Source organism: Citrus sinensis, chromosome 7 (assembly GCF_022201045.2).
Source record: "Citrus sinensis cultivar Valencia sweet orange chromosome 7, DVS_A1.0, whole genome shotgun sequence".
NCBI lineage: Eukaryota > Viridiplantae > Streptophyta > Magnoliopsida > Sapindales > Rutaceae > Citrus > Citrus sinensis.
In genome coordinates this window covers 12,999,578-13,014,658 of record NC_068562.1, presented here as the reverse complement: position 1 = coordinate 13,014,658, position 15,081 = coordinate 12,999,578, and the positions used below count along the sequence as shown (strand labels likewise).

The 15,081-nt window shown below is 36.3% G+C and overlaps 2 protein-coding genes across 2 annotated transcripts; both read left to right on the top strand.

The window, feature by feature from the left end:
* The first annotated feature begins 2,358 nt into the window (after positions 1-2,358).
* On the top strand, positions 2,359-6,863 carry LOC127898942 (receptor-like protein 13). Its single transcript, XM_052431577.1, has 8 exons — positions 2,359-3,810; positions 3,915-4,073; positions 4,171-4,248; positions 4,352-4,426; positions 4,541-4,615; positions 5,377-5,451; positions 5,531-5,605; positions 5,851-6,863. The coding sequence occupies exons 1-8, from the start codon at positions 3,396-3,398 to the stop codon at positions 6,852-6,854; spliced, it is 1,956 nt and encodes a 651-aa protein (XP_052287537.1). The 5' UTR covers positions 2,359-3,395; the 3' UTR covers positions 6,855-6,863.
* A 5,333-nt stretch (positions 6,864-12,196) lies between these two features.
* On the top strand, positions 12,197-13,423 carry LOC127898943 (receptor-like protein 1). Its single transcript, XM_052431578.1, has one exon. The coding sequence runs from the start codon at positions 12,197-12,199 to the stop codon at positions 13,319-13,321; it is 1,125 nt and encodes a 374-aa protein (XP_052287538.1). The 3' UTR covers positions 13,322-13,423.
* Positions 13,424-15,081: the final 1,658 nt, after the last annotated feature.

Here is a 15,081-nt window from a genome sequence, read left to right as displayed (position 1 = left end):
GTTGCTAAATATTGATTTTTTATAAAAAATAATTCTTAATTATAGAATAATTAAGAATAGAGAGATATCTAATAAACTTTTTAATTTCTTAAAATATGTATTAAAAATATTTCATTAATTAGAGAATTATTAAGGAAATACTTAAAAAATGAAGCCTTCTTAAAATATAAGGCCTTAGGCGACGGCCTTGTTCGCCTATACCTAAAGCCACCCCTGATGCAAGGCTTGTTTGGAAGCTGAGATGACGAAGCTGTTAGTTCATGATTTGACGATGATGAAGGAATGTCGTCTGATTGCTGTGATGATTGGGAGGGAGCGACGGATCTCTTCTCAATAAAATAACGGAATTCAACTTTTCTGAATACTGGAATAAATTATTTGATTATTTCAAACCCAAACTTACGCTAAATTATCTCAATTAACTTTCATTTTATTAGTTGACTATCTCAATCAACTGTTGACTATCTCGATCAACTGGGTCCAAGCTGGCTTGTTTTCCACGGAGTATTAATGAAGCATTTTTCCTCATTGGTCCAAGCCTTATAAGTCTTCGTTAGTCATTACAATTCAATGCTTGCATAGATTAATTATTCGATAATTCCATGCAAATCAAAGTATACAATTCAATAGAAAATAATTATCGTAATTTTAGAAAGACAGTTTTGAAACAATAATTGAAAGTATTCATTTGAACTTTTTATATTTAAGGAGAAAAGTCTTCCAATTCATAAAAATAAGTCATCCGTGAAACACGCTTTGAAATTGGTTAGGCAGGCTGCAAAATAAAACGTGATCACCACTCAACCATCTTTAACATAAAAACGTACACTCCATGCTTGACTTGTAAAAACTGGAAAATTTCCATGCTTTCAAGAATGCTGATCAAATTAGGGACGCAATGGATAATTCTTGATGATTTATTGGTTGACTGACTCTATCACTAATTTTAAATTTAAAAAAAATATATAGAAAAATATTTGAAAACCAATATTTTTACATATTTCCTTACAAGTTTGAAATTTGATTTATATAATGAAATATTTCTATTAGCTATTAAATTTATCGTAATTTTAGAAAGGCATTTTTGAAACAGTAATTGAAACTCTTAGTTCATGGTTTGATGATGATGAACCTCCTTCTTATGATGTCAATGATGAATTTGCTTATTTTTCTTTAGCTTTCCTTTATCTTTCTTCGAGTACTGATATTTGAACACAGTCAAGAAACCACCAAGATAGAAAAACGAGTATTGTTTATACTACAATACCACTAGTTTACTGTATCTTTCTTTTATGAGCAATTGAAATGTATTAATTATAGCCGGTTGCCTTCAAGCGGGGTTTACGCCTTGTTGTGCAATTCATATGAATCTGAAGAATTTATTGTTCACTGAGATCTTAAGACTATGTAGTGAAGGCCTTAACAGAATTAGCTCAAGATGGCGCCAAAGTTAGTTACATGTGACACGCGGGACAGTCTGTTAATTTTTTTGATTCACACGGAAGCTAAAAACATCCAAAAGTTGTGTGCAATTGTCATATTGAATAACTGATGAATCAGCTTATTTTTCTTTAGCATTCCCCACTTTTCGTTTTCATTTTCTTTTACTTTTCCTTCATTCAAATTCTTTCACCGTGCGGCTGTGGTCCTCAAACTCAATTATGATATTTACTAGTCATGCGCTAAATGTGGCTTTGATTGATGATACGATTGCTTGATTGTGTTCATAAGCTTGACTATTGGTTAACGTTAACACACATCCTCCATGTCCCACGGGTTAGTTGACATAATACGTCAATCGAAGGTCGCCTTGTAGTGTGCGTGTTTGATTATTCGATGGATGTACTATTTCATGTTTCTATTGGCTTTCAAAAAACAAATCTCAGTTTATTGTGAAATATACAAGCCCTTATACACACCGGATAAATTTCTAAACATGGATAAAAAATAGTTGATTATTGATTTTCACAAATTCCAATTTATCAAACATCCTATTGAATTATTAATTCCAAAGTACTTTTTTAAGTATCAATAGTGGAATAAATTATTTGATAATTTAAAACCCAAACTTACGCCTAAATTCTTTAAATTACCTCAATCAACTTTTATTTTATTAGTTGACTATTTCCATCAATTTTTTTGTAAAAAATAGAATTGACGACCATTTGTATGTTGGCTTAATTTGAAAGTCAGTTAACATTTTATTTTCCATGGAGTATTAATGAAGTGTTTTTCCTCATTGGTCCAAGTCCGACAAGTCTTCGTCAGTCATTATAGAGACCAAAACTAATTATCTTTATCTGTGCCAATTGCTATAAAGATTGGGATCTGCCTATGGTACCACAGTGCTACCGTGCTACTTTCTTTTGTCTTTTGTGGCAAATTTTTATATAACCCCTTTCACTCTTTTTTATTTAACTTTACTTTACAAATATTAAGTTAATTTCAACTGCATCCATGTGAACATTACCAAAATACCCATGCCGACCAACGGTGACCGGATTTCAACTGACGGCGACGGGAAACTCCAGTTACTCGGAGGGCCTCACTTCCGTCGCGTCCACCACCTACCTCAGCTTCTCATTCTCATCTTCCTCCGACACCAGCGTCAAGAACTCCACCAAGAACTTGTCTTGCTGACTCTCTGTACTAGTTTGGCCTCGAAGTATGAGCCCAGAAACCCGTCTTCTTTGCTGCATACTTCCACCAATCTCTTCACGGAATTCGCCATTGTTGTCTGATCTTTATTTCTTTTTTAGCCTTTCTTTGATTGATTGATAGGTTTACTTGCCATTCTGCGAAGAGAGTTTTTATTTTATATACATAGAGAGAGAGTTTGCCCGGGGTTTAGGAAACCCTGTTGAAAGCGGGAAAATTAACTGTTTCTAAATCCTTTAAACGTAAGGAATCCTTACTAACTAAGGATCTTTGTTAATGAAATTAACTGATTTTTTTTCTTATTTTAACGTTCTTTAAATACAAAATGATTTATGATAATACTACACATTTAAAAAAAATGTTTATGTTTTTAATTATATTAAAAGCGTATATTTTACAAAAATAATAAAGAAACTAAATGCCAATACAAAGTGTATACACCGGTGCTGTAATTAATGTGTTGGTAATTAAATGCTTATATATACCTAACTAAACTCATAATTTTGTCGTTTTGTGTGTGTATCTGTGTGTGTGTATATATATAATAAGTTCTGTTAATGTTATTGCTTCTATAAACATTATTCAAACATTAATCTAATGAAAAATTTAGAAAGAAAAGAAGAAAAAATTTAGATTTTTTGTTTAGAAATATCCTTCCGTCATTACATGCAATACTCACATTAAATATATGTGATTTATGAGTGGTGAAGCTGCAGATTGAGAACAAAGTACAAACTATGAAAGGTTGGCTTCCAATGGAAACTTCCATTGTCAAGTTCTCAGTGTCGCTGACTTTACTAGCTTTGATTCAAATGCATGGATACCAAGGGTGCCTGGAGAAAGAGAGGATTGGTCTGCTGCAACTCAAGAGCTTCCTTATATCAATCAGTGATAGTGAAAACAAGTATAATATTCCTAATTCATGGGTTGATGATGATCCGATGTCTGATTGTTGTGATTGGGAGCGAGTTAAGTGCAACGCCACCACGCGACGAGTGACACAACTCTCTCTCGATATTTTACCGCAAAACAAATATAATGACTTCATTGATGGATCTCCGCTTCTGAATATGTCATTGCTTCTTCCTTTTGAAGAACTTCAAAGCCTTGACTTGTCTTTCAATTTGTTTGAAGGTGTCTACAAGGGTAAAGGTGTGTTCATTTCCTGTTTGATTTTTAGTAGTCTCCACATTCATCCTGAAAGGAAAATTTGCAACTAAATTAACCAATTCATTTCACCTGCGTGCCTTGATTAGCAGCTTATGATAGTTTTGGGAGTTTGAAGCAATTGAAGATGTTAAATCTCGGTTATAATCTCTTCAACGACATCATACTACCATATTTGAATACACTTACTTCACTTACAACTTTGATTCTCGTTGGCAATAACATCGACGGTTCTAGAACCAAGCAAGGTACAACATTTCCATATATATACAAATCTTAATCAATCTATATCTAATTTTCAAAATCCAATATTGTCCTTTTCAATAACTTTTATTTTGGGTGCAGGATTAGTAAATCTGAGGAACCTGCAAGTGTTGGATCTAACTGGTAACAGAATAAGCGGTGGTTCGGTAACAAGGCTAGGTAAGCTACTTAAGGAGCAGACAAGCAATGATATCAAGCGTACTACTAATCACCACTTTCTTACCTTCTGTTTTTCCGTCTATTTGTGGGACTTACTGTGTAGGAATAGCGAATTTGACAAATTTAGAAGCTTTGGATATAAGGGGTAACAGAATAAATGGCTCTGTAACAAGGCTAGGTAAGCAACTGTGATGACAGAGCAGCAATGTTATTAACTAAGCATACTGATCACAGCTTTTTACAACAGCTCTCACACTAATTTTCAAGTACTGATTCCTTTTTCTTGGTGTAGAACTGGGAAATTTGAGAAAGTTGAAAAGATTGGGTCTAGGTGGTAATCTGATAAGCGGCTTTCCAACGAGTCAAGGTGACTGTTTTATTTCCTAGTTTCCATTTATTTTTGTGGAATGGAAAATAAATCATCTTTGTTGTCAACTTAATTTTCTTATTAGAGTAGATAAAATGTTAAGAATTTGTAGATTTAATGATTTTTGGTGTGAATTGATAGAACATATACAATCTAGTCATTATTGACTATCGCTTCGAATTCTGATCTATTAATTGCATCTATCCACTTAAGATTTGATAAGGCTTATTTCAAACTTGAAGGAATGTTTTCTTTTTTTTTTTTAGGGGTTTAAATCTTCTTAATTTTGAACCCGTGATCATGGGGTGAGTTGGCATTGGTCGTTCTTAGGTTGCAAGCTGGGTTAGTAGTTTGATACATAAGCTGGTTCTGTTTGAGTTGATAGTACGTACTCTGTTTCATCATATGTTGCTCAAGGATTTCTAGATTTATGCTTGGTAAATGAGAATCTTGAGAATTTAATTGAAGGTTGGTTTCAGGCTCTGAGTGTACTGAGCATGATCTGTTTTGTTGTGAAAAAATGTTTATGTTAAATGTAAATTCAACGGTTGGATTTTATCCGTTTATGAGAGGCTCTGCAAATTTTTGGTGATCTTTTGGTACATCTGCTTCCCTCTTCTAGCACCCAAAATCTTTTTCTTCTTATTCCAACCTCCTTAGCATCCAATTATTCAAGTCTTTGTTTACATGTTTGGTAGGAAGCTGTTTCTTTTCACTCCTCTATAGTTAATTACTGGTTTAATTATCTTTCCTTGTTGCAGGATTAGAAAACCTGACAAACCTGGAAGTTCTGCAACTACGTGAAATTAGAATGAGTGGATCTGCATCAGGATTAGGTAACAATTGCATTTACAGAGAGTTGTTTACCCTTCAAAAATTACGGTTTCTAAGACCATTTCATTTTTCTTAATGCAGGATTAGCAAAATTTAAAAACTTAAAAGCATTGGATCTGAGCTATACTGATATAAATGGTTCTCTGGAAAATCAAGGTAAAATAATTAAAAAAAAACTTCGATAACTTATTTCTAATATGACCGAATAAACAAACTTAAGATATAGAATTGTCTTTTCTTTCCTCCCCTTATATACGGGTAGAAATGCCATACCGAATAACACTTTAATAGAGTTCACAAATGCTCCATCCCAGCACCATAAAAGAAAATAAAAATACTCTTAAACATTTGTGTCGATCTCTTCTGACTAATTGTATACCCTTTTTCTTGAAAATTTTCAGGAATATGTGAGTTGAAAAATCTTATTGAGTTGAATCTTGAAGGAAATGCTATTGAGGGTCCTCTTCCCCAGTGTCTCAAAAACTTAACCCGCCTCAAGGTATTTGGTATTTCCTCCAATCAGTTAAGTGGGAGCCCACATTCTGTTATCGCGAGCCTCACATCACTCCAATATTTGGATCTCTCTGACAACTACTTTCAAGGCATATTCTATCTCAGTTCCTTGGGTAATCATTCAAATCTTGAGTTCTTCATGCTCTCATTAGTAAACAATACGTTAGAAGTGGAAACTGAAAATTGGCTTCCTACATCCCAATTGAAGGTCCTTCATTTACGCAATTGCAACCTAAATGGAACCCTTGGTTTTCTTCAAAAACAGCATGGCTTAAAATCCCTTGACCTCTCACATAATAAGTTGGTTGGCAATTTTCCTGCTTGGTTGCTACAGTATAACACAAAATTAGAGGTTTTGCGTTTGACAAACAACTCATTCACAGGAAGTCTCCAACTGTCCAATTCCAAACTTGATTTCCTTCATCATCTAGATATTTCTAGCAACAGTTTCTCCGGTAGGCTCCCCCAGAATATGAGTACCATATTGCAAAAATTGGTGTACCTAGATATGTCAAAAAATAAATTTGAAGGTAGTATTTCTTCTTCAATAAGTGAGATGAAAGACCTTCGTATTCTGGATTTGTCTAGAAATCAGTTTTCGGGAGAATTGTTTGCGCCACTTCTCACTGGTTGCTTCTCACTACTGTTGTTGGACCTGTCGCATAACAGTTTCAGTGGGCAAGTATCTCCTAAGTTTATGAACTTGACTCAATTGGGTTGGTTATCTTTAGACAACAATAATTTCAGTGGCAGAATTTCGAACGGGTTTTTGAGCTCCGCTAGGTCATTGGAAGTGTTAGATATATCCAACAACAAGTTAGTTGGGCAGATTCCTAGTTGGATAGGTAACTTGTCAAGTCTTTTGCTTCTTTCAGTGTCAAAAAATCTTTAGGAAGGTGATATTCCAGTCCAACTCAACAATCTTGAAGCACTTGAAATTTTAGATGTCTCTGAAAATAATTTGTCTGGGTCCATTATATATCCCTTCAATCCTTCATCGTCAGTGAAGCACCTTTATATGCAGAAGAATTCTCACTTAAATTCTAGAGAATTGCTTTGGTGTTGCTAGCAGAGTGAACAAGACAAAGTTTCCTTTTTCTTTATTATTGCATACTTGATGATCGTATTACAGAGCAGGTGTAGTATATATAGAGACAAGAAAATAATGACAGCTAATAAAGAATATTACACACAAAACAAATTTGTCAGAATGGCAGGCATGAGCCAATCATTTTAGAATTCCAGAAGATTCAGCTGCTCCATGCTTATGTGCTGATATTCTTCAGCACAGCTGTTCTGCCACCTCAATAATCTTGACTCATCTTCCATGTCAGCTGGCTGCAGATTACAGAGGCTTAGGTGGCATGCCAGCTTGGCTTCAAGGTCAATCTTTGCCTCCTCACTGCTGCTGTTTTCAACACCCTCTCTCAAATTCAAGGTCTTGTCAATGACTTTGAGTTTGCTTCTAAAACAGCTAAACTTGTGGTGTGGTAATGGCTTGGTCAGCACATCTGCAATTTGATCATTGCTGCCAATATAGTTTATTTCCAATTCACCTTTTGTAACTTTGTCTCTGAGGAAGTGAAGGTCTATCTCAAAATGTTTTGTTCTAGAATGATACACTGGGTTTGCTGCTATGGCTGCTGCACTGGTGCTGTCACATAGGATAATTGGTACATTTTCAACTTCCATCTTCAACTCACCAAGTAGAGAATTTATCCATGTGATTTCAGTGCTGCATAGAGCCATTGCTCTGTATTCTGACTCTGCTGTTGACCTTGCAACCATGCCTTGTTTTCTCGAGCTCCAAGCAACTAGATTATCTCCCAAGTACACACAGTATCCACTTATGGATCTTCTGTCATCTGGATCAGTTGCCCAATCTGCATCTGTGTAGGCAATGAGATCCAAATGCTCAGATTTTTTGAAACTTAAACACATATTCATTGTGTTTTTGAGATACCTCAGCACTCTTTTGCATGCCACCCAATGTGGCTGTCTGGGATCAGACATGAACTGGCTGAGCTTGTTAACTGAGAAAGCAAGCTCTGGCATGGTCAGCACCGCATATTGCAGGCTTCCTATGACGCTTCTATAGAGTGTAGGATCATGGAATTTATTCCCAACACCCTTCTTTAATTTCTCAGAAGTGCTGAAGGGTGTCTCTATTCCTTTGCAGTCTGTCATCTCTGTTTTGGTCAACAAGTCTTGAATATATTTCACTTGAGAGAGAAGAAGAGAGTTTTGACTCCTCTGAACTTGTATCCCAAGAAAGAAATTTAAATTTCCGAGATCCTTCAGAGCAAAAGATGTATTTAGATCTTTAATGACTTCCTCAATACCTTGACTGTCACTTCCAGTGATTATGATATCATCTACATATATGAGCATGATGACTATCTTTGATTCAATTCTTCTGAAAAATAGAGATGTGTCACTCTTGGAATTCTTGAATCCCCAACAACTCAAGGCACCTTTTAGTTTATCAAACCATGCTCTCGGAGCTTGCCTCAATCCATACAAAGCCTTTTCCAGTTTGCAAATGTAGCTTGGCCTGTTCTTGTCTTCAAAACCTTCAGGCTGTGGCATGTATACTGCCTCTGTCAGGTCACCATTCAAGAAGGCATTGTTTTATGTCCACTTGCCTAAGTAACCAGTCATTGCTCACAGCCATGGTTAGGATGATTCTAATAGTTGCAGCCTTAACAACAGGGCTGAAAGTTTCATTGAAATCAAGTCCTGGAGTCTGCAAGAATCCCTTTGCAACTAATCTGGCCTTATACTTATTGATGCTGCCATCTGAGTTTTCCTTTACTTTGTAGATCCACTTATTTCCAATCAATTTGAAATTTTGATTGTTTGGTATTAAGGTCCAGGTTTTATTTTTCATCAATGCATGATACTCTTCCTCCATTGCCCTTTTCCACTTGGGATTTTTCAAGGCATCAAATGTGTTTTTGGGAAGGAAAGGTTGTGTTTTACTGGAAACCTGGTATAACTTTGGTTTGAAGATGCCAGCCTTGGATCTTGTTACCATGGGGTGTGAAGGTAAGGCATTTTGTGTGGGAAGGTTTTGGTTGTTTGTTTCTGTAATGTGAGGTGGACTGTAAGTTGAAAAGCTACCTGATATTGTGTCAGTGTCATTTACCTGTTGTATTTCATTCTGGATTGGACTTGGGATGCATTCTGTGTTTCCAGTAGTGTCTGGAGAGTTGCTATGAGCTGTTGCCACTTGTGTAAGATCATGGGAACTATTAACAAAGAATGACACAACCTGAAATTTCTCAAGTAAAGCAACTTCATCACTCTCCTTTACTGACTCTTGTTTCCTAAAGCTAGAATCATTTTCGAAAGGAAAGGATTTTTCATTGAATCTGACACTAGCTGAGATATAGATTCTTCCTAAATTGTTCATACAAACATAACCTTTGTGAGCACTGCTGATCCCCAATAGGATGCATTTTGAGGTATGAAAATCAAATTTGTGTCTGTTGTATGGTCTAAGAAATGGAAAACATTCACAGCCAAAGATTTTAATTTGTGTATAATCTGGTTTGAGAGAGTATAATAATTCAAATGGTGTCTTGTTCTTGAGCACAGGTGAAGCAAGTCTGTTAATAATGAAAGTAGCATAGCTGAAAGCTTCTTGCCAGAATTTTAAGGGCATTTTGGCTTGGGCAAGTAAGGTAAGTCCAGTCTCCACAATGTGTCTGTGTTTTCTCTCAACCTTGCCATTTTGTTCATGTAAGTATGGACATGAATGCCTTAGTGTTATTCCCTCTCTTTTCAAATATGGTTCAAAGGCTTTGAACTCTCCTCTCATGTCTGTTTGTAGTGCTTTGATTGTTAAGTTCGACTGCTTTTCGATCTGATTTTTAAAGGTAATGAAGGTTTCAAGAGCTTGAGACTTGGCTACTAAAGGAAAGAGCCATGTGTATCTTGTTTTGTCATCAACAAAGGAGATGTAGTATCTATGTCCATGAGTGGACAGAATTGGTGCTGGTCCCCAAAGGTCTGTGTGAATCAATTCAAGGGCTGTCTTAGTTTTGGTTTCAGTGCTTTTGAATGATTGTTTTGACTGCTTTCCATATTGACATGCAGAGCAAAATGAAGGAACAATATCTTTATTAATTTTGAGCTGATTACAAGATAGCAAGGTATTTTTCAGGACTGAAGTACTAGGGTGTCCTAGTCTGGAATGCCATACATCAATTTCTTCAGCAGCTTGCAGATTGTTGCTACTTGACTCATCAGCTATATTTGACTCAACACTAACTTTGACTGACTCATTACTTGAATTGAAGGACAACATGGACACTGGACAACTACTGTTATTTATTGACTCTGAATTTGACAAAATAGAAAATAAAACAGCATGAGGATTTTTGTTCCTGCTCAGGATAGCAGCTCATATAGCTCATCTCTAGCCACTCCTTTCACCAGAATTTTTCCTTGTCTCTTGTCCTTAATAAAACAAACAGATTTTTGAAACTCAACATCAACATCATTGTCATGCAGCAATTTAGAAATGCTAATCAGGTTTTTGGTTATGTCAGGCACATATAATATATCAGTCAAGGTAATGTGCATGTGTGGATCATATGTGGGCAAGGCAGAGTATCCAATATGACTAATTAAAAGCTTTTCACCATTACCAACAGCTAGCTTATTTTTACCTTGGTATTCAGAGTTGATGCTGAGATTTCCAAGAGTGTTAGTCACATGATTGGTGGCACCACTGTCAAGGTACCAGGCTCCACTGCTTTGACCTTCAGCTGCAGCAACATAAGCACCCCTCTGCTCTCTTCTTCTGTTTGGCTGAGGTACAAAGTTCTTCTTAAACCTGTGCCAACACTCAGCTGCTGTGTGTCCCATTTTCCAGTAGATTTGGCATGGCCCTTTTGGATCAGAACCATTGTCATCAGCCACTGCTTTTCCTTTCCCTTTGTCTTGAGGGTTCTGATTGGTTTGGTTGTTTGTGGGGTTGTTTCCAGGATTTCTAAAAACAATTCCAGGCAGCTGTTGATGGGCAGCTCTTTCACTATTATTCCAGCTCCTTCTTCCATTCCTCATTTGAGCATAGTTGGCTTCAATATTCCCTGAGCTCAAGTTTTGCTCAGTTCTGTTTTCTTGACTCAAAAGCATACCATACACTTCTGAGATTGAGGGACTCTCTTGCATTGAGTTGATGTTGGTGACTACTGAGTCATATTCAGGCCCCAACCCAGCAAGCACACACATGATGAAATCATCATCATTCATGCTATTCCCTGCAGCTCTAAGTGAGTTCAATAAAGTTTTCATTTTTGAGTAGTATTCATGAATGGTTGATGAACCCTTTTTAGTGGTTTGAATTTGAGTTCTAAGATATAGGATTCTTGCCCTTGTTCTAGCACCAAATTGGTTGGCTAGAGTTGTCCACACCTCACAGGAGGTGGAACAATCTACCACTGTGCCTAGGACTCCCTCACTTAGTGAAGAGAGTAGCCAACTCAGTAGGATATGATCCTGTTTCCTCCAAATCTGGTATTCAGGGTTAGGTGTGGTTATGGTGGTTCGATTTGGTCCTGGACTCATGAAGACCTTAGGAGGGCAGACATGGCTGCCATCAACAAACCCCTCAAGCTCATTTGCTCGAATGCTAGAAATCACTTGTGATTTCCAGAGCATAAAGTTGCTTTGAGTGAGTTTGATTGGAGTAGTGAAGACATAGGTGTTGCTAGTGATGTGCTGGGTTGGTGATGCACTTATTTGTGCTGTGTTTCTGGTATTAAGGCCTGGATTCTGTGGCTCAGTGTTTTGGTTCAATTCATCTGGTTGATCACTTGAATCAACCTGTGTTGGATTAACATTTGTTTCATTGTCACTGCTGCTTGCCATAGCTAAAAGATGGCTCTGATACCAACTTAAATTCTAGAGAATTGCTTTGGTGTTGCTAGCAGAGTGAACAAGACAAAGTTTCCTTTTTCTTTATTATTGCATACTCGATGATCGTATTACAGAGCAGATGTAGTATATATAGAGACAAGAAAATAATGACAGCTAATAAAGAATATTACACACAAAACAAATTTGTCAGAATGGCAGGCATGAGCCAATCATTTTAGAATTCCAGAAGATTCAGCTGCTCCATGCTTATGTGCTGATATTCTTCAGCACAGCTGTTCTGCCACCTCAATAATCTTGACTCATCTTCCATGTCAGCTGGCTGCAGATTACAGAGGCTTAGGTGGCATGCCAGCTTGGCTTCAAGGTCAATCTTTGCCTCCTCACTACTGCTGTTTTCAACATTCTCTGTGTGGATCAATCCCAAAGGCATTCTTTAGTAGCTCCAAGTTGATGACATTAGATTTAGGGGATAATAAATTTTCTGGTAGTATTCCTCATCAGATAAATGGGCATTCGGAGCTGCGTGTTCTTATATTGAGAGGGAATTATCTGCAAGGTCATATTCCTAATCAACTGTCTAAATTAGGAAAATTAGGTATCATGGATCTTTCACGTAACAGACTTAATGGGTCAATACCTTCATGTTTTGTTAATGTGTCACTCTGGAGAGCAGGAAATGATGATCTTTATGGATCTGAACGTGAGTTTTCTTGGAGTTTAGATGTTGATTCTATTGGTATTTACTTCAATTCCTCTAACCTTGACTTGGAGTTTTATGGAGATGATTATACAGCAGCAAATGGAGTACAAGTAGAATTTGTGACAAAGAATAGATATGAAGTTTACAACAGTAGTAATCTTAACTACATGACTGGACTAGATTTGTCATGTAATGAGTTGACCGGAGAAATTCCAGCGGAAATTGGAGAACTTCAAAAAGTTCGTGCATTGAATCTGTCCCATAATTACTTATCAGGATCTATACCAGAGAGTTTTTCCAATCTGAAGATGACAGAGAGCCTAGACCTTTGTCACAATAAATTGAGTGGCCTAATTTCTCCTAAACTGACTGAGCTCAACTTTTTATCCAACTTCAATGTGTCGTACAACAACTTGTCAGGTCTGATCCCAGACAAAGGACAATTTGGCACGTTTGATGAAAAGAGTTACAAAGGTAATCTCGGTCTTTGTGGTCCAACAGTTAATAAGAGTTGCACCAGAGCAGAGGCAAATCCAGCAACGTCGTCCTATCAAGGAGAAGACGAAGATGAATCTGCAATTGATATGGTGTCATTCAATTGGAGTTTTGGCGCATCGTACGTCACATTCATGCTTGGGTTATTTGCGATCCTTTGGTTGAACTCTTATTGGCGCTGGCTATGGTTTTGTTTCATTGATGCATGTATTGATTGGTGTTTCTATTGGCTTGTGAAATTTGTATATTTCGTCCGTGATCGTGCTAGACCATAGTTTACCGTATCTTTCTGTTATGTGTAATTAAACTTTTATGTATTAATTTTAGTCGGTTGCTTTCAACCTGGGTTCTTGAATAATGTATTAATTTTTATATAATGTGTTAATTTTTATGCCTTGTTGTGCACTTCATCTGCCATATGATTCTGAAGATTTCTTGTACGGGTGACACGCTTGACTCACATATTCGTAATTTATTATTAATATTAAAATTTCAGGGGCTAAAAGAATACAAAACTAGTCTGCAAATTGTCATATTGAGATAATGATGAATCAGCTTATTTATATTACAAAAATAGCTTTAAACGAAATTACAAAAAGGATAAAAGTAGATATCATCTACTTTGCGCAAACAGCCCGTTACAATTTTTATTATGGGCTTTGCAATCCAAAATTCACGTACTTAGCATAGTCCATGATTTATAATTTACCAAAGAATTAATTTGGTGAACCACGTAATAGCTTATGTTCGGCTGTATATCGACTTCTCTTACTACCATAGTATGCTATGTTTTGGTGATCGAAACAAGATATGAAAGGTGCATGCTTTGGTGGGTTTCACCTTTTTGCCTAAAATGTGCATGTGAGATAAGAGTTGATCTGAAAACAGTATTAAACGAAGGCGTCGGTTTATAGTTAAGAATTTAATATCGGTCCAATATGTAGTTTACTTGGAGCACCTGCGCATCGGAATCAAAAAGCTTAAACGACATTACCTCAACTGGCTATCGCTGTCATTTAAACACACGTTCAAGGCACGTGATTTGGTTCAGTCACACTGGGTCAGAGGTAGGTTAAGTTGGTTAAAAGAAGAGCGGGAAGCTTCTGGGTCTCTGTTTTAACAGCCTTTAAAATGCTAATCAGACACTGCTCTTCTCAATCTCATCCACTCCGTATTTTGCGAGTAGGCATCAAATCTTGTTCGCTGTACCTCACTCTCTAACTCCATTTATCCACCTAGATTTATGTATATCAAAGAGAGCTTGCTGCGATCAATCTAGGGTTTTGTGTGCTCTTGATTGAGTCTTTGTTAGTTCTTTAAGGTCTTGGAGTGTTTAAATCGAGTGGTATTAGAACAGTGATCAACTTGTTTGATCCGTGTTTTTTTTTCTTTCGCTTCATTGACTTCTCCTTTTCTTTCTCTCTTTTGATTGGTTTTTATTAGGATGACTGATACTTTTTCCCTTCTTTATTGATCTTTACTATTTGACTCTCAATTCAGTCCCTTTTTGACATGGATTAGGATCCTTGTCCTTTTGGCATAATAACGCAATTTTAGTGGTTCATTCAACAAAACTCATGTTAACCGTGCACATCTAAATTCTGAAAAATTTTAACAAGACATTAGCCTCATAACTTAACTTTCAACTTTTTGGTCTTTTATTATTTTATTCCTGACAACTCTTATACATCAATGGCGGTCTTACCATATCAAATATAAAAATAATAAAAGACAGAAAAGTTAAAAATTATTAAAATCTTTTTAGCAGCAAAGGGTTTTGATCAATTTTCCTTTAATGTTATATTGATTTTGATGGAGGTGTAGCAGTAGGAAAAAAAATTATCCAAAAAAAGAAAAAAATTGTCTTCATCTTCTAATAATTCATTGAGTGTTATCTTTTTAAGTTTGAAATAAACACAATTTTTGGAATACCCGAGGAAAAGAAAAAGCTCTCTCCATTTTTTTGAATGTTGCTTAAAACACTTCAATTATTTATTAATTCATTAGGATAGATGACATGACCATATGGTTTCAC

Excerpts from the sequence above, each read along its gene's own strand:
- LOC127898942 (XM_052431577.1), top strand. The coding sequence starts at position 3,396 with ATGAAAGGTTGGCTTCCAATGGAAACTTCCATTGTCAAGTTCTCAGTG. Across the intron at positions 4,074-4,170 it reads CGGTTCTAGAACCAAGCAAG|GATTAGTAAATCTGAGGAAC; the intron begins GTACAACATTTC and ends TTTTGGGTGCAG. Across the intron at positions 4,249-4,351 it reads TGGTTCGGTAACAAGGCTAG|GAATAGCGAATTTGACAAAT; the intron begins GTAAGCTACTTA and ends CTTACTGTGTAG.
- LOC127898943 (XM_052431578.1), top strand. The coding sequence starts at position 12,197 with ATGCCAGCTTGGCTTCAAGGTCAATCTTTGCCTCCTCACTACTGCTGT.